The sequence below is a fragment of the Ixodes scapularis genome, unplaced genomic scaffold, assembly GCF_016920785.2.
Source record: "Ixodes scapularis isolate PalLabHiFi unplaced genomic scaffold, ASM1692078v2 PGA_scaffold9__187_contigs__length_104089568, whole genome shotgun sequence".
Lineage (NCBI taxonomy): Eukaryota > Metazoa > Arthropoda > Arachnida > Ixodida > Ixodidae > Ixodes > Ixodes scapularis.
The window spans coordinates 3,372,082-3,396,737 of NW_024609884.1; the positions used below are offsets into that span (position 1 = coordinate 3,372,082).

General features: G+C 45.5%; 1 protein-coding gene across 10 annotated transcripts in view; it reads left to right on the plus strand.

The window, feature by feature from the left end:
* Nucleotides 1–24,656, plus strand: part of LOC8036305 (piezo-type mechanosensitive ion channel component) — an 82,264-nt gene that overhangs the window by 36,854 nt on the left and 20,754 nt on the right. For all 10 annotated transcript variants that reach the window (XM_040207901.3, XM_040207906.3, XM_040500097.2 and 7 more), the window contains 16 exons: nucleotides 55–203; nucleotides 368–517; nucleotides 2,301–2,503; nucleotides 3,551–3,684; nucleotides 3,762–3,935; nucleotides 4,832–4,948; nucleotides 5,030–5,230; nucleotides 8,417–8,618; nucleotides 8,757–8,858; nucleotides 10,154–10,325; nucleotides 11,188–11,373; nucleotides 13,609–13,666; nucleotides 13,874–13,979; nucleotides 18,893–19,240; nucleotides 23,139–23,269; nucleotides 23,978–24,139. In XM_040207901.3, the coding sequence (XP_040063835.2) occupies nucleotides 55–203; nucleotides 368–517; nucleotides 2,301–2,503; nucleotides 3,551–3,684; nucleotides 3,762–3,935; nucleotides 4,832–4,948; nucleotides 5,030–5,230; nucleotides 8,417–8,618; nucleotides 8,757–8,858; nucleotides 10,154–10,325; nucleotides 11,188–11,373; nucleotides 13,609–13,666; nucleotides 13,874–13,979; nucleotides 18,893–19,240; nucleotides 23,139–23,269; nucleotides 23,978–24,139 (2,595 nt within the window). The remainder of the gene's footprint in view (nucleotides 1–54; nucleotides 204–367; nucleotides 518–2,300; nucleotides 2,504–3,550; nucleotides 3,685–3,761; nucleotides 3,936–4,831; nucleotides 4,949–5,029; nucleotides 5,231–8,416; nucleotides 8,619–8,756; nucleotides 8,859–10,153; nucleotides 10,326–11,187; nucleotides 11,374–13,608; nucleotides 13,667–13,873; nucleotides 13,980–18,892; nucleotides 19,241–23,138; nucleotides 23,270–23,977; nucleotides 24,140–24,656) is intronic.

Here is a 24,656-nt window from a genome sequence, read left to right on the forward strand (position 1 = left end):
AGCAGCAGTAGCTATCTGTTACTGGACTTTCTCACATTCCTCTTGTGTTTCCAGATTTCGTACCAGCTGTGGATCAAAGTAATGTATGGCTTCTGGCTGACGGTCATCATCTACTCAATGTTGGTGCTGATCCTCATCTACACGTACCAGTTTGAGAAATTCCCAGAGTACTGGAGCACCTACCTGCACATTCCACAAGACATGTGAGTACTTTTGTCTCGAAATGTGCCGGGCATTTGTTCCTTGGTCCTTGTCCAACATAAAAGGCCCCATCTTCTGTGCCTTGTAGAGTTGCTCTGAGATTTACTTTTACTCGAACCACATGCAGCAGAGCGTGTTCAAGGTTTGCACTGTTCTCTGCTTGCAGTCAAAAGGACATTGGTCTGGAGGTATACCAGTCGGACCCTGGCACACTGTTTCTGAAGCTTCTGACACCAACATTCTTCCTCATTATAACCATCATTCAGCTGCATTACTTTCACAAGGAGTTCATCACTCTCAATGAAGACAACTACCGGTGAGGAGGCGTCCAAGCTTGTCCAACCAGTCGGTGTTTGAGGAGGACTCTCTTTAATCTAGCTGCATATGGTGGATACACTTTGTTCATCTGCAATGTCACGAGAATCTGAAATGGAGCTAAATCGAGCAGTTTTTTTTTATCTATTGATGAACTTTTTTTGTTAATGCTGTATTGGTATCTACCTGTCTGGCACTCTGACAGCGAAGCATTTGAAAGTGATTGATCACTTTCAAAGACTAAATTACACTTCCACCCGAATTGGAGCTCATCTTGCCCCCCTAGACGATCGTTGTGCAGCTGAAAAAATTTGCCCAGTCCGGGCTTTGATTCTGGGACCTCTTGAAGACTAGTGGGGAGCACCCTACCGACTGCGCTATACTCTGTTTCATCTTAAAGGGGCACTGACACCCCAAAAGTCGTATTTTTCTTTTTATTGTTTAAAACTATGCACATTGTTGTCATAAACACAAAAAAATACCGCATCAAAAAAAAAAAAAAAAAATTTTCACGCGCGCGTTCGCCTTTTTTTTGTTTTCCCCTCCCGCTCCTCACCTCCTCGCTTATTTTGATTGGTGACATCAAAAATCATGAAATTTAGAAGCTTTGTAGGTGACAATTCTATCACATTTAATAACGGCAATCGTGAAACATGTTTTTTAACACAATCGCGAATGCACTACGGCCCTTCTTTTTCAAATGCCAAATATCGAAGTCCGTTGTGATGTTGCCTTCTGGATTTTATCCTCCCTCGGAAAACATGGCGGCGCTCGACGCATGTAGCAGAGGGTGATCGGTGAGTCGGGGAATCGGACGAAATGGCCTTTTATAGGTGCCCGACGACCTCTCAGACTTCGAACAGGAAATCGTCAAACGGTCAAAACAACTGGGTTTTGGTGTCTGTGTATCGTAGTTTCGGTTGTGACACCGCCGGGGCACCGTCATCTGCTCGAAGCGATAGGCAGCACGGCACTCACGCAGGAAACCGGTTTCCTGGTACGGTAATTCCCGCGACGCCGGCGCCCTTCTCTCCTCGCTTCGGGTCGCGAAGTCACATTTTGGAGCGGAAGCGCGAAAGAAACTCGACTCTCAGGAGCCCTCAAAATTTGACGTCACTCCACTGGTGCGGATCACGCAGGAACTTCAAATTCGGCATTTGGAAATTGTTTTTTACTCCACAATTACTGAATTCCCAATTTTCGAATTTTGAGGGTAATGTCCAGGCATCGTTTTCAAAAGATTTTGATGTGTTAGTGTAAGTCCGAACGGGACCAAAAGGTAGTGCAACACACACAGAAATGCGCAGGCCGCCATGATACATTCTTTGCTCGAGCCTGATTAGATCATTTGGCGGTAAACATGTACAGAGAAGCCAGAAAAATGCTGCAATCTAGCACTTTCCGAGAAGCTTCATTGGCCCCATTCACTGGTAGCAGTGTTAGTGCTTGGACTTCAGTTGAAATGGAGTATAGCCTGGCATCAGGTGTGAACAAAAGCAGATGGAGAGCGCAAGTTGCACTCAGACTCGGGTGGAGGCACCATTTCTTCTGGAAGATTTCTTTACCTATTTGGAGCGTCCAAATTTTGAGACTGCTTTGACGTGCCATTTGTAGTGGCAGCTCTTGGGGCTTTTGTGTCTGCGATGTGGCCTCAATGGTCACGTGACCGTCATGGTGTTCGAGACGTTACGAAGGACCTATAAACAGGTCCTTAGGGATATACTGTAGAGACGGGCAGTTCTCTCCGACCTAGAACTTTCGGAGCAATGGGCATTCCCTTCTAGCCCTGCACCCAGCCGGGAGGAAGAGTCAAGCGAGAGCCGGTCACGGGTCAGCCCTTTGCCGGGAGACCACGACGTGTCCATTCCCGTCGAGGACGGCCCCCACCCGCAGGACGACTCGGAGGATGCGGCCACGCCGGCCACCATGGTGCCTTCCGGCTGTGGGCCGGGGACCACGATGGCGGATGTGCTCTGCAGCCCCAAGGGTGAGTGCCTGGCTCGCAGAACTGGACCGGTGCCCGAAGTTGCAGCAGACTTTGGCGATTGCTTCTTGAGTCCACCCGACATGTTTCTGAAAACTTTTTTTTTAGATAAATTTTCCCTTACTCGGAACAGAATGTAGAGGAGTGGTGCGATAGTTTAGTGAAAAAATATTTATTCCTCAATTATATTGAGTCTAATCTTGGTGTGATGAGCAAGACGGCACGATTGAGCATTCAGCTCTGCAGTAAGTGGCACTAGCCAACAATGAAACAACATTCATTCTTATGCTTGAGGATTAATATCACCATTGATTGTCATTGTCTTCCGGGTTGTCACTCTCATTCTTGCCCTACCTTCCGTGCTTGGATTTGGCACCACGCCGGGATTTTCAAACTCCAAGGAACTCCGTGGTTTTCCGGCGTTGGGGCTTCTCAAATGCGCCAAACTTCTTGGTATTTTGCCTTTTTAGCTGTCTGTTGATCTGTCATTAGGAACCATTCAATCCCACGTTCCTGCGTAGCGTGTATAGTGCTGGTGTGTCTGGGCATGTTTTGCTGCAATAACGTTCAGAGGGCTGGGTTTTTTTGTTTTTTTTTGAGGGCCAAAGGTTTCAGGAGCTCTTTACAACAGCATAAATGGAATGATTCCCACACAAACCTAACTCTCATGCAGAAAGCTTCCTTACAAAAGAATTCTTACAGTTCTTTTTCTGCAGGATATTTGGGTAATTGGGAAATTTTGTCTTAGTGTCCTAAGATTTTCATGTTGTAATCTTCATTTGTCATAACCCGTCTCAATGCTGAGACCAACATGCGTTGGGCTTCCGAGCATGATAACTTTCACGACCTCGGCTGTCGAAGGTTTTTGTTTACAACAAGTAAGCATGTTCAGGGCCACATTTAATCCCTGCAACTCCCTGCACCAGGCCTGCTTAAAAACTAGCGTGACCTGCTATCGTTTTACTAGTCAATACCAGAAAGGAGCTGGGGGCGTCCCACTTGCTTCTGCGGTGGACTGAGCTTGTGCATTCTTCCGATTGCCTTCATCAGCTGGCAGTCCACACATCTCTCTGGAGCGGATTGGTCGGTTCCTGTCGCAGGCCGCCGAAGTTGGCTGGCGACTGCTCGAGATTCACACCATGAAAGGAGTGCTGCTGGCGGTGTTCGGCCTTGCCATCTACGACGTAAGTGGTTGCTGCTTGTACTTTCGGGCGTGCGTTGAGACGTGAACCCCGAGGTCAGCTGTTGGATACATTTTCAGGTGTGTGCCGTGCACGTTGTTTTCGTTCTCCTGGCGGTGGTTGCCCTTCCCTTCCGCTGGCTCCAGTTGTTCCTTGTCCACTGCTGCTCTGTGTGGGCCTCAGTGCTGCTCCTCTCCAAGATGATCTATCAGCTGAACTTTGTCGACAAGTATGGCTGGTCCACCAACTGCACAGTGAGTGTGGTCCGTGCACCTCTAGGTCACGCCTGGAGGTCAGGACTGATGGCGTGTATATTTTGCTTGCAGTTTGGAGTCAGAGTGCACTTCCTTCTAGTACACATTTTTTAGCATAATGTTTTTTTTTATCACTCCGTAAAATCCAGATTAATTTGAACTCAGTTGATGAAAAGTTATGGAAGTGTTCTCAAATTCTTTTCCTGATTTGAAAATCTGATTTGCTAATGGATCAGCATATATAGAGTCAAGTCAAGTCAAAATGTCAAAACGGGGGTGCGTCTCATTGAACATCAGCCAGAATTTTTATCGTGCTTTGCGCAGCACTAAGATTGATATGTTTGTCACTATCAACGGTCTAGTTATCAAGTTAAATAGCGTTTAGTATAATCAAGTAAATTTTTATCCAGAGAAAATAAACATTGTTTCAAATGGAAATTTGATGGGCATCATGAGAAACATTTGGAGTGCATGCTTCGTTTTTCTGGATCTCGAAATCTATCCAACTTGGGTGCACCTGTGCAGCTTTTCGTTTTCTTACTGTCAGCATTTTCGCTTGTCCAGGCTTGCTCCTGTAGCACAAGCAGTGACTTCTGCGAAACATCTATGCTTCCCACGCCCTCCAAATATTTACCGATTTATAGTGGTTTTCAGTGACGCTCAGCAAGTTTCTTATTGGATACATGGGTCTTTGTTTTAAAAATTATGAATTATCTGGAATACTATGTACCCACTAAATAGTTCCTTTGGCAGTGCGTAATACGGCACCAATTGCTCTTCTGTGGAATGCATAGTTTTTGCAGGAATAGTTTGGCCGATGTTGGGTGAAACTCCCTCTACATGCTTGCTCTGTCAAATGGGAGTTGGGTTTGGTGACCCTGGAAGGTTTGTTTCAGGACGTCATTGGCATCCCCAGTAACATGACCGGCTTCCCAGCACCATTCAACACCACTATCGACAACCGCATTTGGATAGGGTTTGAGAAGACTTCAAACCTCACGTCTTACTGCAAGGTACGCCTTACCACTAAGTCTTGTCAATAGCATTGCTGTCTGGTTTAGTGATGGTACCTCTGGTTTCACCTTGTCTTCTAGGGCTACATTATGCTGATTGTTGTGTTCTCGGCACACGCCATGGTACGCTATCGGCAAAGCTTCTCACGGGCCCGTCACCAGCTTCCAGAGCCACGTCCCGGCGTGGTGTTTGCCTCGGTCAACCGCTTTAATGCCGACGATGGCATCCGTCAGTGCCTTATGTACTTGCTCAATTTCTTTTTCTACAAGTTTGGTGTGGAGGTGAGTTGACTTTGTTTGCTTTGCTAGTAGACGTGCATGAATAGTGATTTTTGGGGATTGACACCAATTCTAATCGGAGAGGCGTGCCATTTAAATAGTTTTGAGTCGAACATATGCAGTAGAACCTCATTGTGGGGTTTTAGAGAAATTTTCATATTTATGAAAGTATACTTGTCATATTATACACTGATGTAACACATCTCACACCTATTCCAAATATACAATCAGATATTGAATATCTTTACTAAAACCCAGGTTATGGAAGATTGATCTAATTTGTTGCGGGTCGTTAAAAAAATTATTCATAAATTGTCAAAATTTTTAATGGAACTGCATTCACAAAGGTGTGCGGTGATGCTATTTTAGGGCTCACCTGAGAGGGTTATGCTACTAAAAAAACAATTGTTAATGTAGTGTAAAAGATATACATTCTCGTTATTTAAGATAGCAATTAATTGAATAGAATAGTTGGAAGACTATAAAAATAGCATCACTGCACAGCTCCATTCTTCTCATTAAAATGGCACTAAACGTGTTAATATTGCAAAAGACAAACTTCAGAAAACGCCTGTAAGGCATCGGTACTTGTGAAAGAAGTGTGAAGAGAGAAAAAAGCACTTGGAAGTATGTGTACTACTGAATGTTCATAAAAAAATTAAGATTTCATTTATTTTTTTTTATATATTTAGAAAATAATCTGTTAGCTGGTTAAAAAAAATCTATCACGATTAAAGCATTAATCAATTCATTGGAAGGTTAATCGATAAAATGCCCAGCCATACTATTATTTTGTGTTTCGAACTTGGGAATTCTGCAAGTTATACGTCAAGCACCCGATTTGACCGGACGAGTGCCCATGACTAGATTAATCCACAGTAAAAGTGGGGTTGGCACTCTTCCAGTAGTTTATGGTAATGTGTGTACATGTGTAATTGTGTGGTTCTAGCATTAGTTTTAGTAGGTGTGTTAACAATATTAACGTCCCAATATTACGAACAAATTTCAGTGAAACCAAGCAGACAAGGGCAGTTTTCATGTAAAACATGTTTTGTCTTGTGGGGGGGGGGGGGGGGGGGGGGTCTAGAAATATGTGAAGCCGCAAAGTGAAGCCGCTGATTGACTTGATGCCGATTGGCTGAGCCGAGCCATGACGTCATACCCCCTAGTTCGACGCCGATCGGCCAACGGTTAAGCAATCGCTCCCGTGCCACCGCTTGCCCACCGGACGGCGGTTGGACGTTGTCGGAGAAACATCTGCAGCTATAGAGGGTTCTGGAAGAGCGCCAGGGGTTGAAAACCCGGGTTAGCGCCAGCATCTCTATTCTAGGAATTGCCATGGAGCGTACATGCCAAGTATTAAGCCAGGCGCTAAACTAACGATGAAGAGCGCCGAAAGCATAGACGTCGAACTCGGAGGAATCTGACCGAACATAGGTATCCCTAGTGCACCCGACTACGCGTCCCTGCGCACGTGACCGGGAAGACTGTGTAGGAGTTGGTACTTATGAAACCTCGAAAAAGGGGGAAAAAAAAAAACTAAGAAAGAAAAAAAGAACACGACGACGTAAGAAAACAAGTGTTCAGAGGGGTTCGGAGGCACTCGAAACTTAAATCTTTGACAATTTTTTTTAACTGATGCACACAGGCAAAATTGGTTTTCAGTACTTTACTCAAGACGTGACAGGGAGCAACTTTCATTAAGTCGGAAAATTGTTGCACGGCTCCTTTACTGCATCCAGGAACCACATTCCTGTATCCCACATAGAGATTTAAACGCAGTGTTTTCAAATATTAATTTTCCCCACTGGCAGTATAAGACTTAAATTCACTCGAAAATGATATAACGTAAAATCCTGTAAGAATGTCTACCCAAAATGAAGAGAAATGGTGAAAAACATGGAGTGGGCTATCTTTGGGGGTGCCAAAAGCAAAACTTCATCAAAAATTAATGATAAGCACCGGGGCACCTCCTACAAACCACATGACGCGGGAACTGATACCGCAGATCGTGGACACGGCAAATTCGCGTTTTACGATGCGATAAACACGCGGGAATTTGCTACAGACTCCTGTGTCACGGGAAAGGATACCGCAAGTGGCCGACGCAGCAGATTCGCGTTTAACGGTGCGAAGGACTCGCGCAAACCCGCCGAGAACTCGCATCTCACAGGAACGGATACCGCAGATTGGGACGCAGCGGATTCAAGTTTCATGTTGCAACAAAGACGTGGGAACCCGCTACAATCATGCCTGTCACGGAAATCATTATCGCGTGCGCAGATCGCGGACAAAAACGCGGGAATATGCTACAGACTCGCATATCACGGAAACAAATACCGCAGATGGCGGATGCAACAGAATCACATTTTACGATACAGTATACACGCAAGAACAACTTGCGTCTGTTACAACTAAGAATCAATATCGCGCGCGCAGATAGCGGACAAAAACATGGGAATCCACTACGAACTTGGGAACAGATAGCGCAAATTGCAAACACGGCAGATTCACATTTCACGATGCAATATACGCGCGGGAACAACTCGCGTGTTACGGGAGCCGATATCACGCGCGCAGAATACAGACAAAAACGTGGGAACCCGCTATGAACTCGCTTCTCGGTCGTACCAGTACCGCAGATCGCGCCATTGATGCGATCTTCCTGTCGGACATGGCTTGACGTCCAACAGGAATCGGGGGGTGGGCGATGTTTTGGAATTTCTATGTTACAGATATTTAGCCAGAAAAACGGGATGGTCGCTCTCTCGGGAAGGGGCCTCCTTACAAGATTTTACGGTAGTTTACTTTCCTCAATTGATAATATTACTGCTGCACTCAACAATATATTTTCTGAAACTGCTTTTTATGTGTTAATTTGGTTCTCTTTTTAGAGCACCGTGTAGTGTTAGCATTTAGAAATAAAAATTGTATTTGTTTTCCAAAATGCAAACCCTTCTAGGAGTGCTTCGACAGTTGCGCTTGACTGCGCTGCAGGAAAGCGCCGCCCTCGTAATTGCTGCCTAGTGCGGCAGAAAGCAGTCGTGCCACGGGGAAGCGCACTCAATGAAAGTCCGGCAGTCGCTACGTAACGAGTCTCAAAATGGCCTGAAACTTTTGGGAAGTTTGAAGGTTTCAATGGGTGGTCCCCATGGGGCTTGCGAGTGTCTTGCCCTTCCTGCTGCCCAGGTGTGCTTTGTGACGATGGTGAGCTGCATCGGGGTTCGCCTGGACGTGTTTGCCCTGCTGACGTCTCTGTGGCTGTGTGCCATGTTCCTGCTGCGGCGGCACAGCCTGGCCAAGGTGTGGCCCTTCTATGTGGCCTACCTCTGCCTGGTGCTTCCCCTCCAGTACCTGGTGGTGGTCGGACTGCCACCGGGCCTCTGCATCGGTAATCAAAACTGCTCTTGCGAAAGACCTTTTTAGTCGGTGCTGCAAATGGGTGTAGGCTTTTCGATAGCTATTGTCAAGTTATGATGAATGAAATGTCTGGGTCTCCCTTTTTTTTTTTTCCTACTTGGTGGTGCAGAATATCCTTGGTGGGACCCTTCTAATAAAACGCTTCGGGAGACCGCATTGTGGCTCTACCTGCCGGACTTCCAGGAACCTCCGCTCGCGAGAAAAATATTGGGTAAGTTTTTCTCTCATTTGTGTCTGAAGGTGGAGATTCACGAAAAAAAGTCTTGCACTGAACTACTTACCTGGAATCTGCTTTCTGAAACCCTTTTTCTCGCCAGCTTGACATTTCACACGTGTGGCTCGAAACAAGTTTCAAGATGATGGAGCTATCATTTTGGTACTTTTGGGGAATGTAGAGTTAGTCTTGTTCACACTAGAGGAGGATGGAATCTCAACCTTTATAACTAGACTTGCCATGCCCACCCTTTGAATAATGATTAGGTCCATCGAAGAAACTTGAGGATTAATCATGGTCTTGCCTTCTCCGAAAGTGCTCAAAGCTTTTTTTAAGGATACTGGCATAATAAATGCCAAGAACCACGTCACTATTATCTTAAGTCCTAAGAGTCGTGACGATTTTCTCATAGAAAGCGACCCATAAGACATTCTGTTCTATGGGCAGCGTAGAGGTGACGCAGGTAGCACTGTGTTGACTGCACTGTTGATTGCTCCACGACTCGCCTCTAGGATTAGCAGATTTTGTTGACTTGGTGCATCTCAATTTTTGTTTGCCAGTTTAACAAACATTTAGGCGAAATTATATTGAAATATTTGGCTTGTGGTCTTTGTAGGCGATACTAAAGAGAACTGCATTGTTTTCTCAATACCAAAAAAGAACCGGAGTTGTCCTTGCCATCACATTGCATCACCCATGACTACAATATTCACGAACCCCAGTGTTACCATTGTTAAATGTAAATGTTTAGGCTTTGAACCAATGAAGCCAAAATAGCCCATCTTGTTTCCTTTCGTGGCATCTAGTTTTTATCTGAGTTTCATAGCTAATGTTTTCAAGACTCATCTTACATTTCCAAGTGCCTCGATCATCCCCTCAAATTCAGCCTCCTTTCTCTCTTCACCTCTTTTACTTGCCATTAACGACTGGAATTCATTGCCCACACATGTTGTCCATGAGGCACCATACAAAAATCTGTGACGTTTTTAAAAACCCGGCTTTGATGTGTGTTCAGTGTCTGCTTACTGATGTTTTTGTTATATTTATTTGCATTTAATGTTGTATTCACTTTTCCCCCCTCATGCAATGTGTGTGATTTGAAATAGCTTTGAGTTAATAGAACTTAAGCAAGCTCCTTTTTGCAGTTCTAGAATCTCACATTTGTATAGTATTTAGTTGGTTCATTGCCAGCCTCTGGGCAATTTTGTTGGCTTTCCTGTCTTTTCGCGGTGGTGTGCATACGATTGACTATGAAGCTGGCTGCTGACTGATGACAAACTTGCTCTCTGCAGTGGACTTTGTGCAGCTCCTGTTTGCATGCTGCCAGCTGTATGTCTTCTTCCTGGAGGGTTCTCAGAACAGCGACTTTTACGAGGGAGGTTCAAACAAGGAGATCTACGACAAGGATGGTCTCTTTATTGGCCAAACCCCTAACCCAATAGCGGACTTCGTCACTTACACAAAGTAAGGAAATAGCTTTCCCTTTTGCACGCTTTTTTGGGGGAACTGGGCAGCACGTCCCGAGTGTAGTTGCCAGGATGTTCACTCATCAAATTTTACGTAAAAATTGGGAGCTAGTTCATAGCACTGAATTATCCATCCGATATGACTAGCATAAAATTTGTTTGTTTATTTATTTAACAATACTGCAGGCCTCACTAGGGACCAGGCAGGTGTGCATAACAAAAATGCGACAGGACGTGGTAAAAAAGTTGCATGTTCAGTAGACAAACACCGATAACAAATAACAAAAAAATTCAAATGGGCAAGTCTGTAAATACATTAAGCTTTGAGAAAAAGTCATCTGGTGATGGGTTTTTTTCTGTTTTATTCAGTTAGTTTTGTTTTGAAAAGAGGAGTTGAACTAATGGTGCTGTGGTATGGTTCTAGTAGTCTACCGAGATTAAATTGTGTGGTCCGACATGAACCAGGTGCCAAGTAGGGAGGAACGTCGATCTTCAGATGTCTGGGATAGAGGAAGTATAACAACTTGAGTTATTTGACAAATTTCAGGCTGCGGGGTGGGTGGGCATTAAGTTGGGATATTACAGCGTATCTTGGGATGGGGGTCTGTTATTGGTGAACTGCGCAATATGTCACTTGCCCATACGATGAATGTGATGAAGGGGACTTTGATCTTGCAGTGTGTTTGCTATTAATGTCTGCTATCTTGTGAAGTGTGCATGTGGGTGCTATGAGCCATGTTTTCTTCTGGTGTTGGGCGTGCCCCGTTGGGGGTGCCCCAGTGTCTCTTCGTGAGCAGTCGGTGACCAGGTGTCATGTGCAGATGGTTGTTTGAGCAGAAATGAATGTGGGGTGAATCCAGGTCGTACCTGTCCATGGTGAAGGTGTTCCTGTTCTTCTCCTTCTACTGGATCACCCTGGCAGTGATGTTCCTTGCTGGCACCAATCGCGTCAGCCTTTTCGCCATGGGTTATGTCCTGGGTTGCTTTTTCTTCCTCTGGAATGGCAACGAGTTCTACCTCAAGCCCATGAAGGTGCTCCTGAAAATGTAGGTATTGTTTTTGACTGCAATCTTTATTGTAATGTATACTTGTAGCATTTTCATCTGCCGCCCATGTGAAGGAGGAACAGTCTTATTGCCTGTATTTTTGCTTCTTTATGAGTTGGATACCTCCACCCTAGCTTTTTTGTCACGTTTGTTGCTGCCAATAGAGGAGAGAAATGCAGTTTTACCTGACAAGCTCGGACTGTATGGGCTTTGGCGAGGAGATTGAACTATAGGAGGTGCAGTTTCATTGTCGTCATCATCACCACAAACAATCGCTGTGTGGCAAACAACTCCGACGCCAGCACTCGCCTAGCATATGCCACATTGTTTCTGCGCTCGCTGCATGTTTTTTCTAGCGATATATTGTGCATTTGCTGCATACCGTAGAGCTAGAAGCTTGCTTTTGAACCGGGTCAGCGTGGAGGACTGCAACACGAACATGATGCCGACACAGTCGGCAGTTTGCTCCGATGACATGATTGCAGTTGAGCACATCCTCTCCTTTAACGAGACACCACTTGTTTCGCCTGTGTCGTCCATGATTGGCGTAACTGAAAAGTGAAGTGCGTGTTTTGTGAATCATTCAGAAAAACGCGGACGCCGCACCAACCACGCACAATTCAGCACGCGCGGCCGACACGACGCAGCTGGCCCCACGACGCAGCCGACACGACGCAGCTGCCAAGTTTGGCAGAGAATTTTATGTTTGCTCTTTGCTCCAGTTTGCAATCCATGATGAAATCGGCAATGTGCTCATGTACGTGGTTACAAAAACCGTGCACAGCTCAAAATGTTCACAGAACGACGCCCCTTGACGCAGTGACATATGAAGGTCTTCGTCAGCTGCGCATGCATCACCGTGCTGCATTTTCTTTTTATGCAATTAAACTAGTCTCGAGACTTTTTGATTGCACCTTGTTTAAAAGTAATGTTCATTGTTTGAAGTGTTCCTCTTCGTTGCTACTTTCGCTTAAGAATTGTCGTGCAGCCAGGGAGAGATATAGTATGCTGGGAGAAACGAGGACCAATCGCAGTGTCACGCGAGCACACATGATGTTCTCATTAACCGGTGCATTCACTCAAAAATGGCAGCGAGGGAGAGGCTGGGAGAGGGGGAATTACATTACTTTCCCATTTACAGGGGCTTTGGGTCAAAGTAGTGAAGCTTAAAGACAGACGACCAGTTCGCGCTTTCCACTTTTCCCCCGCTTCCTCCTCTCTCCCTTCTACCCCGTCCATTGTTGCCTGTTTCCTCCTCTCCCAGGGTGAGGAGGATCTTCTGCCTTGCAGAATCTTTTGTCTGGTCGTCGGCCTTTAATGCAAGTGGTGAAATGAAACTACTAGGGATGTGGAAAGATGGATGGGCTGATGCGAAAGCCTGAATCCCTTCGGAGCCAAGGTCATTCATGCCTTCCTGGGCTAAAAGCAAGGCATGGAGAGGCCGAGCTGGCGAGTGAAGGAAAAGGACGAGTGACCAGGCAGCCTGGTGCATCACATTGGTATTTTTTGGATGTAACATTCGGGGATGCAAATCGAACAAGCAGGAAATAATATGCACATCCCTGTGGAATGGGAATTCAAACAAACCGTGATTCATGAATGTAACATTCGGGAAAGCATATCAGCCAAAACAATATAGTCAAACCTCGATGTAACGAAGTCGGTAAAATTCGGAATTTACTTTGTTACATTGAAATTTTGCCACAGAAATTCGGGGCTAACGTTAAAGAATGTTTCCACAAATGTTTCCTGGGTGCACAAACCTCACTGAGGATGCCTTCATTTCGGTTGAAAGTAGTCGGTCACCTTTTTCTGGGCCACTCTTGACATTATTATTGGCATCACACGACGTTCGCACAGCCAGACGCGAACCATCTCATCCACCACTTCACGGTTACTGGGTACCTCGTAGGTGTCTTGCTCGTCAGGCTGGGGTCTTAGAGGTCAAAAATACATACATGGAGTGGATGCACTTGATTTTAGAAAAAGTTATGTTCTTTGTTACATCGGGGGTTTCGTTACATTGAAGTTTGTTACATCAAGGTTTGACTGTATTGGCAAGGTTCTATCATTGCTTACTAGTAATTGAGGCACCAACTTTTCAGATGATGAGAGCTGTGCGGAAGTGATTGGCATTGGTGCTAGTTGGGCTCTGTAGGCAGACTTTTCAGAGGAAACCTGTGTTAAGGATTCAGAAAACTCTCCAAGGATCACTCATGGGATCTTATTCTGCAGGTGGAACACTCTGCTGGCCTACAATGTCACAGTCATCTTCATCAAATGCATTTTACAGGCAAGTACACCTGTAATATACTAGCATGTAGCTTATAAAGGCTCCTGCTGCAGTTGCCTTATAATATTGCGTTTACAATGAAATGGATATTTTTGGCTTATTGCTATAAATATCTTAATGGTGACTGAGATATCTGCAGTGTTCTTGAAGATAATGATATCCTGCTTTTGATGGGGGTCAGCTCTCAAGACGTAAGCACTGTTCCAGGTGGTTGGCTGTGTCTTCCTCGATGAACTTGCCAAGAAATCCTGTTGGGTGGTTCAACTTCTTGGCATTGCTTGCCTAAAGAAGCTACAACCGGATGGCACTGCAGGTGGGTAACCTTTGTTAATGCTTCGCTGTACCTCGGCATTTGGAAACCACCTTAAAGTTATATTGAACCGAAATTTGGATTTCGCAAAATAAGGCCGCAGAAGCGTTGAATGGGACGGTACGAACTCCAAAACATCGCTCGTACATAGATATTTCAAACGGATGGTCGCATTTTTTTTAAAAAAAGGGAGCGATATCAAGCGAGGACTACGACGTCATTGTCCTCCTGGAAAATTTGAGAATGAGGGGAAGCGGCCTCGCTTCTCTCCTCTTCGCTTCAGTTCACTAGCTTCACGGGATGAAGCGTAGAGGAGAGGGAATGAGAATCGCAACGTCACATGTCTCGTTGGCCTCGTCGACCGTATTCAGTTGCCACTTCTTTTCCAAAAATACGGCCATCTGTTAGAGATTTCGCTGTACGAGTGATGTTTTTGGATTTTGCAGCGTCCCGCCCATCGCTCCAGCCTTGTTTTGTGAGCTCGAAATTTCGATTCAATATCCCTTTGAAAGAGGCATGTAGGCCAATGATTTGTCTTGTAATGTGTTGAAGGTACTACCATATAGTGCCTCCATTTATCTGGCAGAAATGCTCTGGAAGGTATTAATTGTGCGTTCTATACTCATATGTTCAATAGTCCAACCATCTGACTGCTACGGTGGAACTGCAATTGCTTGATATGACTGAATGTTGTACGCTGGAATATACGGGGCGTTTTTGTTTTAAGCTTTACGGATTTGTTTAAAAATATCTGAAAGCTAGACTGATGCAGTTTGTACAGGTGAGTTATGCGGCCGGGGGGACATAATACAGGAGGCTAATCGTCGCAATAAGTCGGCTAATTAAAGAGCAACTCTGGTCAATATTTTTTAATTTGGGATTACGACTGTCTTCAGCTCAGTCAGTAGTGTTCCTGAATTACAAGGTATAACCTTTTTCCTAAAGTGACCAGACGTCCCGATTTAGGCGGGACGGGTCCCGCTTTTGCAGCCAACTAACGGAAAGTTTTCCCTGCTATATTTAGCGGAAAATTTTCCCAGCTAAATTTAGTGGGAAAGTTTCCCTGCTAAATTAAGCGGAAAAGTTTCCCCGCTGAATCTAGCGGAAAATTTTCCCCGCTAAATCTAGCGGAAAATTGGCACCGCTAAATTAAGCGGAAAATTTCCCCCGCTAAATCTAGCAGAAAATCTTCCCAGCTAGATTTAGCGGATTATTTGCCGGGCTAAGTCTAGCGGAAAATTTTCCCTGCTAAATCTAGCGGAAAATTTGCACCGCTAAATTAAGCGGAAAATTTTCCCCGCTAAATGTAGCGGAAAATTTTCCCCGCTATATTTAGCGGAAAATTTCCCCCGCTAAATCTAGCGGAAAATCTTCCCAGCTAGATTTAGCGGAAAGTTTGCCCAGCTAAGTCTAGCGGAAAATTTGCCCGGCTAAGTCTAGCGGAAAATTTTCCCCGCTAAATTTAGCGGGGAAAATTTTCCGCTAGACTTAGCGGGGAAAGTTTTCCGCTAAATCTAGCTGAAAAAATTTTCCCCTAGATTTAGCGGGAAAACGTTTTCCGCTAAATTTAGCGGGGAAAATTTTCCGCTACATTTAGCGGGGGAATTTACCCATCATGTACTGCGAGGTTTCGCCGACACAGACGCCGCTCAAGCCAGAAATGGGTGCCTAAGAGCTGCGCTCTGAAAAGAGTAACCAACATATCAATTAAGCCTCGTCAGTAGTGGGACTAGTAACTCAAAGTAATCACACCAGTGATCAAATTATTGATTGCCCCCCAAAAATTCTAATTGAATCAACAATTGTTCTAAGTTACCAAATGTGGAAGCGAAACACGACCACTGAACGCAGTAAGTGCATATATATATTGTGGATTAAATTGACTGACCCCGGGATTAAATTGTGTGGCGCTTGGATTAAATTGTATGGCGCTTGGATTAAATTGTATGGTGCTTGGATTAAATTGAGGTCCCCCTGGATTAAATTCGTCGTCGCTTGGATTAAAATGAGCGGGAAAACCTGTAGATGGCACTTCAAATGACTGGAGGCAGACTGAAGTGAGTGAGGAGGGTACCCCCTTCCACGGGAGTTCCACAACTGGGGTAATGCACGGCATCTGGATGGCGTTCCACCATACTCAATGGAACACACAGTTGTGAAGCGAAAATCTAGATGGCACTTCAAACGACGGGAGGCGCGCCCTTTCGGGGAAAGGAGACAGGCTGCAGAAGGAGCAGTGACTTACGCAGCAGCGCAGCGCAACCGTGGCAAAGCCGCTGTCACCTCGACTTCCACTGCGTCCAGCGCTTCAGATTCCTACACCAAAGAGAACATCGCTCGCCTGGAAAGCCGCTGTCGAGAACAGAACCAGCGATGTAAAGGGCGCCGGCGGGCCAACGCCACGGACGACGATCGTGCCACGAAGGCAAAGCGCAAGCGCGAGGCCCGGCGACGACAGCACTCCACGCCGGCTGAACGGTTCCCGGGTGCGACGGCTACTTTCCAGAGGGAGTTCATGGAGAACCCGTTTGGCGTCACGTGCACCATGTGCGACCGACTCGCACATGGTGCACGTGCGGCAGTGTATCGAGTACGGCTTCGCTGGTCTTCCTTCTTCATGGGAGTGGAAAGGCTGAACGTTTTTTATTTCTTCTCTTGTTTTATGAGACGCTGCATTGTATTACAATGTAATTGATGTTTTATATTGATATGTCTTGTTTCATTTCATTTTTTGTGCATGATGTTATCTATTACTCCTTGTTTGTACTACCGAACTGTACAGGGGGGAGGGGCAGAGACTATCAGGCATCATGCCTTAATCTCTGCCCCCCTATGCGGATGCTATCTGCAAAACAAGGAAAAAAAGTGTTGCTTTGGTAAACGTTGATACCTTCTATGAACTCTCAATGGTCCATAGCCTTCACTGTTACAAAAACACAACTCCTCCTTCCCCTAAGAAGCACAAATAGTATGGCCCAAATTGGAGACCGGAACAGTTTCTTTTGTTGTCGCTCAAAAGTACAGTGGCCTTTTCTGAATGAACCTTGACAACATAAGTCGCAAGATCTCTTTTGTCCATGATCTGAGATTTTAAAGAAAACTGGGGTGGCATTTTCTCGGGACCATTTACCCTGTACGCTGACCAAATTTAAGTTTAAAGCACAGTCTCTTTGGGCAATTGGTACATTAAAATTTGGGGTTTGGTGGATAAATTCGAATTGCGGAAAATTTTGCCGGCGGGTGTGTTTCGAAGTTTTTGGATTCATCCCCCAAAAAAAGAACCCTGCTAATAAATCGCCTGTGCAGGTTGCAATAGTGTAGCTTTCTTAGCTTTTTTAAAGCAAATCTGTAAAGCCTTGGTAAAAAGAAAAAAACACCCTGTAATATGCCAATATCATATGTCACTTTTTGAGCCAAATATTAATTTCCTGGAAAATGGAGAGTGGGTTGCTATTCCCACCTTTCGGACAAAATATAGGTTCCCTGAAAAAATGTGTAAAGATTTCCCACCCCTACAGAAAAGCCCAACTGTAGAATGTTTGGCTTCATTTATTTATTTGGATATACGTACTATCGATCCCTTACGGGACCTAAGTAGGAGTAGGACACATAATCAAGGTTAACACAGTTTATGTGACAACTTAACAATCAGTCCACGCTGCCCTGCACCGAAACATGCACAATACTGCAGTCAAACAGGTGCAATGCCCACAATATTAACACAACAAACAGCCCTTGCCGCTATAAAACGCTAGAAACAAGAGATGCGAATTCCTCTTGGCTGCGTGCATTTACATTTCCCTGTAATTCGTTCCAATCCCTCGCTGTCTGCAAAAAGAATGAGTATCTAAAGCATTTCTTACTAAACCTTTTTTTCACGTGCCTTCCGTGCTTATTCCTTGTGATTTGCGGCATGTCTTCACTTATATATTGGTGCTTGCCGACAAGCACCAAGTTGTTAATAATGCTGTAAAAAAAGATTTAAGCTTTTCTGTTTTCTGCTGAGTTAGAGCATCGGTAAATTGGCTCTGCTGTACAGGTGTGAAACCGATTACTGTCTCCAATACTGGTAGTATATGAAATGCAATGCTTGTCGTTGTCGGCTTCACCAATTTTGACTCAAGTTTTTTTTTACATACGAATCCCATACTTCGCACGCGTATTCCAGTTTTGGGCGCACCAACTTCTTGTGTACGATCAGCTTGGTGTGCCGTGAAGCAAGCTTGAGCGTTCGTCTGATAAATCCTAACCTTTTGTTGGCATTGCTAACAAAAGTGAACGCCCATTTTCCCCTGGATGTTGCCATCCCCAACTGCGAGGTAGGAGGATGTTTGTGACAAAGAAGATGAAAGGAAAAGAATGTGGTGTTTCGGGTTGTCTGGGAATGGGAATAATAGCTACACTCTGAAGAAGAAAGCTCAGGCCATGGAGTGGCACGGAAAGCATGAATGGAGTACGAGTGCAATCTCACAATTCCGCTTCAATATGGACTATAAATATGTGCATAAGTGGTACTCCAAGTAGTACCTGACACTGATGCAAGACAGCTAGGACAATAGACACATTGACCCAAAGTAGAAACATGTTGCAAGGCTCGAAACGAGTCTCTTAGTGCAAATATTGCACTAAAAATGTCTTTCTTGGGGTTAAGGGTATTTTGTAGCATGTGTCCTCTCCGTACAGTCGAGAAAAAAAATTTTGGGGGGTTGGAGTTTGGTGTTTTTTAAAGATTTGCATAGCAAATGTGTCTTTATAACACTAAAGGTTACAACTTTATAACACTTAAGGTTACATTTGGACTGTTGTCAAACTTCTAGTTAAAGAAGCTATCTGTCTGCTGTGTTTTTTTTTTATTGGCGAACATATTAAGAGCTAGTCTAGACTCTCGATGTATTTTACCCGTTGCACTATCACAGGGATGAGCACCAAATCGAGCTCGAGTGACGGGGACAACATGTGCCGTGTTCCGGTGGACGAGGCGGGTCTGCTCTGGGATGGCATCTGCCTGGCCTTTCTGCTAGTGCAGAAGCGCTTGTTCACGTCGTACTACTTCCACCACCTGATCATTGAGATCCTAGCTCAGCAGCAACTGGCGTCACGTGGGGCCGAGATGATCCACGAGATCCAGATGAAGGACGTGCAGGAGCAACGAGCTGCCGAGAAGGACATCATGGAGAAGATAAAGCGCAAGATGGACAAGATTCGGGCCAACCAGCAGAAGGTGCGCGGGGGCGAGTATGTCGAGCCAGAGACCCACTTCCAAGGTGAGCCTGACTGGGCACCGCACCGCTTTCACTTTTCTACCCTTGGGGCCGGGCACAGAGGCCGCAAGGGGCACGCACAACTACAGGGGCTGCATCAAGTTATCCGGCAAGGAGGGGGTCTTGAAATAGGCCATATAGTACTGTAAATGACTTATTGTTCGCTAGTTAATCTTTATCTCACGAATGTGTCGCCCCATGCTAACGAGCAGAGCATATATCGCTCCGAATTCCAAGATGTTGGGCCCATAAAATAATCTCGAAACCCACATTTTCCAAAATTCACAAAATATTGAGCCAGCAAAAATAGTTGTTTGTAGTAGTATTCAGAGACTGACGTGAGCAAACTGGGAATGTTGGAAATCTTACAATTTTCTGACAAGATGAAAGCTATGGTATTGACAAAGCCTTCCAGTTCCTTACTAGAGCATAGTGGTAAACCTCAAATACAATCTGGAAATGCATCTAGCCAGGTGAATTCAAATTTGAGTGGGTTTAGGATGTGCATTACTGTGCAGACAGAAAGGATGAACAGGGTTGGTATATGAACCTATTTGGATTGTGTCGTTTTACTCTAGGACACAATATGAGGTATTTTCTGAGCTTGCATTCTTTGAATTTGAGCAACCTTTCAACTTTCGACCGGATTTATGAACATGTAACAGTATTCATCTCCCAAATAGCATCAACAGAAACACTTTTTTTTTTTTTACAGCGGAGCTGTTAAGGGCTAGTTTCCCCAGTATCGTGTCCGCGGGCAAACAAATCTCGACACAAAACTCTGGACAGCTACCGCCATCTATGAGCAACAATGGCAACTGACAACCGGTTTACTGGTTGTCTGGTTGTCACAGTCGTTCTTGGATAGCAGCAACCTTTCCAGCAGGAAGGGCGCTTCCGCTCTGGCTTGCTGACTTGCGGCCGGCCATTACATCATTCCCACCATAGTACAGCTTCGCTGGGTTTCCTTCTTCACCAAAGTGGAAAGGCTAAAAGTTTTTTTTTTTTTTTCTGAGCTTCTTTTAAAGCTACCCTACGTTATATTTTTCAGATGAAGCATGCGTTACTCGATATTGTACATTATTTTTACCTAAGGTTGAGAATTATTTTGATGCATCGATCCTGAATTCACATATTGTTAGTCATCATTTGCTTGGGGTACTTTTTAAAGCACTGGGGTAGCCCCACAGAACTGTCCTTGTTAGAAGGTGAACAGCACCTTTGAGTGCGCCGTACCACCAAAGTAAGCTAGTCAACACTCGACTGTTGTCATTGTTCCACCTCCTCACACCAAGGCACAAAGTGAAGCACTCGTAGTGGGCGGTGCACTCCGGACGTATCTGAAAGCAGGTTTCATTCGCAGGCCGATCGATTCAATGCTCCACTCCACCAAATGAGAAGCACTAAACACTTGCGCACAGATTTCGAATTAAACTAACCTATGTGTTGAATGCAAACGGTTTCCTGGAGTTGCGTGGCAGCGTCAATGGTTTCCCACCCACGAAGCTGGCTGAAGCTCACCACTCCCCACCCGCGTCCATGCGGTGTTAGCGCAGCCGAGCCCCGTTCCCCACAGAGTACTCGACACCGTACTCGACCCCGGCGGGGGGTCAGTCGCTGCTCGAAGAAGAGCCGCCCCCTGGGGGTGTGGAGTCTCCCTCAGTGGGTCAGCTGACGGTGTCCCCCGTGTCTGCGGGCTACACGGCCTACCTGGACAGCTACATGGAACCTCGGCTTTCGACGGCGGGACAGCAGCAGCACGTCCGGCTCTCGAGCGTGCCCCGGCCCACGGCGGCCCACGCTCCGGCGAGGAACGCCGGCGGCCAGCGGTCCTCGCACTACTCGTGTAACCCCCGTTCCCCTGGCACGAGAACTTCTTAGACTGTGGGAGGACAGGCAGTTAGTGCATGGAGACCGAATGGATTATTACATGGAGTAATGACCTCTTTTTCACCTTCTTTCTCCAACTTAGCTATGGTGTGGAAATTGTTGCTGAACGCTTGCCCAATTTTTGACGTGTGCATTTGAACACTACGAGATATTAGGCTTAATAGACTGTCACTTTGTGTAGAGGCTGCGACAGTGGAGAAAGTGTAAGCAAATGGTGAATTGAGTCCATACATGCAGACGTGTTGAAAAATAATTACAAAAAGAGCCATGCAAGCTTGTGTTCCTTTCTTTTTCTCTTTTTTTAGGTGACTATAGACTAGCTGAGACACCTTTATTTTCTTTTTTGTGCTCTTTTCCAGACATTGACCTCTTGTTTGATTCATAATTCTGAGCTTGTAATCTTGGAGGAACTTCTAACAGTTCGAGGGCCATTATGCAGAGATGCAGGCATATGCGTTCCATTGTCCCCCACATGTCTCGGAGGTTCTGCCCTTCATCTGCATCCACCAGCTTCTCTCGATGTTGCCACACTTGCATCCACTGCTTGTGATCTGCCTGCTTGTCTGGTCACGTGATACAGCACAGAAATGCACTGCACATGCACTGCCTACTGCCATACCGTTTTGGCTCACAATTGCAAACCTCGTCCGGATGTCCACTCATTTTCAAGGTGTAGAGCATCATCCAGGCTCCAGTCCTAAAAGATCTGGAGTCTGTGGAAGTAGACAGACTGTTGATTGCTAGTTGCATCAGAGGGATGCAGTGTGGATGTGCAAGAAAAGGAGGTGTTACACTCTTTCATTGCCATTGCTTATGTGTCAAATTAAATGAAGAGCATGTTGGTAAAGTTGACACGGAAAGAATAAAAGGAACTTGGGACAAGGGATGACAAACAGTTTTGGGGTTCTATGGCGCTTTTTCTCATCGTCGTCTGTAGGACATTTCTTAAAAAAAAACAAAATTGGCTGTACATGAGCTCTCCCCGTTAGGGGGATGCAAGAAAGTGCCTGTAGTTGATGTTACTACTTGCACATGCAAATTGGCGCAGTCTTCTACCCATTTATACGGTAGTACAGGGTGCGGCACTACGAGCTATCTGAACAGAATGCCGGCTGGAGCGGTTAAATCCCGCAGGGGGCACCTCGGGCATGATAAGCCGTCGGCAGAGACTGGGACAAACCTGCACAAATTTATGCGTGGAGATGTTTTCGTAGAATCGATAAGCCTCACATCTACAATGAACTAGAAATTTACCATCCTAAACAAAAGGTACAGCAACAAATGGCACGCAGCTTTCCAAGATATTGCATTTGCACTAACCAACGGCCCGATAAATGATGTATGAAGCTCACTGCAGATGCAGAGCCTATCCTTTCTACTTGCATGAATTTGGGGGTCTGTTCTAGTCTTGCTCCCAGTGCCTTAGGGTGCCTGGGCACACGGGGATTTTTACTATTCCGGTCATAGTGACACTCTATAAACCATTTTCGTTTAGGTCTTTGAGTCACTACTGCTGCAAGTTGAGGCAAATTCTTTGAATCGCTCAAACATCAAATGGGCTCAATAGTTTACTCCCAACATCAAAACTCTCAACATCAAATCTGTTTGATATGATTGAGAGTATGTAGCTTGACGCACCTATGACTTGGCTATTTGGGCTTGTGTGTTGGCTGACTGAACAGCATTGTGTCGGTGTTTGTAACTAGTATGCTTCAAAGTAATAGGTTGTGTATATAAGCTTAGTAGTTATGTGGCTTTTGCTGTTGCTACAAAACGTGCCTGTAAAGCCTTGCAGAGGCTTTACAATAGGCGTGTTAACGAGGAAGCTCAATTTGCATTGATAAGACGTCAGCATCCCGCTCACTGCAAGGCTTGTACTGATCTGATGGAAAATTATGTTTGTCCTGCAGTTTGATTGATGTCGATTTCTGACCCCTATACGTTCCGTGAATGCTTTTAATCGCTACTCTCCTCGTAACACTTATCGCTAATACAGCATTTCTCATTGCAGCTATACGTTCGGGTGACTTCTACCTCTTTGATGATTTGACTGGCATGGACATTGACCTTGACCTGGACATTAAGGGCCACAAGTCTGGCGAAACTGAGGATGCTGATGTGAAAGTCCGTGGTCTCAATGCGGTGAGTTGAGACTTGACTTTTCCCCTAAGATCGGGAGAACACTGCACAAGACAATTGGTGCAAATGTGATAGTGCTGCTTTTTTATTGCATTTTACTCGTACTTGTTCAGTTGAGTATCAGACGGCAAAAATTGCCGTATAAGTTGGTGCCACTTTTACAGCCATTGTTTTGATGGCAGTTCTGTGTGAGAAAGGACGGGAATATCCAGTGATTGCATATTGGTTCTGACTGTCGGATTCTCTACACCCATACGATAGATGTGCTTCAAAAGCAACCCCTTAATGTTTTACCAGCTTTCTTTAAACTCAGCCAAGTCTGAGAACCCAAAAGAGTGAGAGGAAAAGGAGGCATTGAATGGACCAAGTGCCTGCTGTGCCATTGTCTATGTAGTTAGCTCCTTGCATAGCATCCAAGGCGATGGAAGTACTTGCCTCAGTGGCTCGGAGGCAAACCACCGACCTACGAATCCCCAAGTGGCGGGTTTGAAGCCCAGCCGAGGTGCCCGCAACCTGACATTATTGCGGTATTGCGGAGAAGGCGGCGTTGAACCGAGATTTGATTTGCAGGTCATGATGTCCCAGGGGGTGGAAAATATTCCTCAGTCCTCCGCTGGGGCGTGCCAGATGCCCTTAGTTGGTTTGACACGCACTCCCAAATTTGACTTTGCTCGTACCCAACACGGGTGTGGACTGTGCCCTTGCATGCAGTTGCTGAGCAGTGCCATCAAGGCGGGCACCATCAAGTGTGCATCGGACGACGCTCGACTGGTCTCAGAGGAGGCAGATGACATGAATGACTCGAGCGGCCTCTCCCCTATCGTGAGCATGGACCGACTGCCACTGAGCCGCACGGTCTCGGGAGCCTCTCAGGTGCTTCACCCAAACTCGCCACTTTATCGGGTTGCAGCTTCTTTGTAGCCGACTTTGCAACAGGCTTGATCAGTGTGCCCTTGTGTGTTGTCAGAGCAACAGGATTTGTGGGACTATTGAAAGACCCAATCTTAGGTTTACCTTGATTTGAAAGGTTCTGCTGTAGTCATGTCGCAGCTACTTTGTTAAATCTCAAGCAGCTGTCATTCTGGCCTCTTTAATTCTTTGTCTTTTTCTTTATGTTGTAATATTATGCATATATTTTGGGTGTTTATTTTCCTATTATATACCTGTTATTTCTGCAGGTGTCTTGCTTCCTTGTTCTTTAGAACAACATTTTTGTGGTGGGCCCACACAAGCTGGAAGCCTGCTTGGTCGACGCAACTTGGCCAGCAGTGTTACTGCAGATAGTTGTATCTTGCACCTTGTTCCTGGCAAATCCACAGCCACTGAATGTTCAGAGTACCACATTCCATGCATCTGCTTGAATGGGAGAATCGAACCAATTAAACTTACT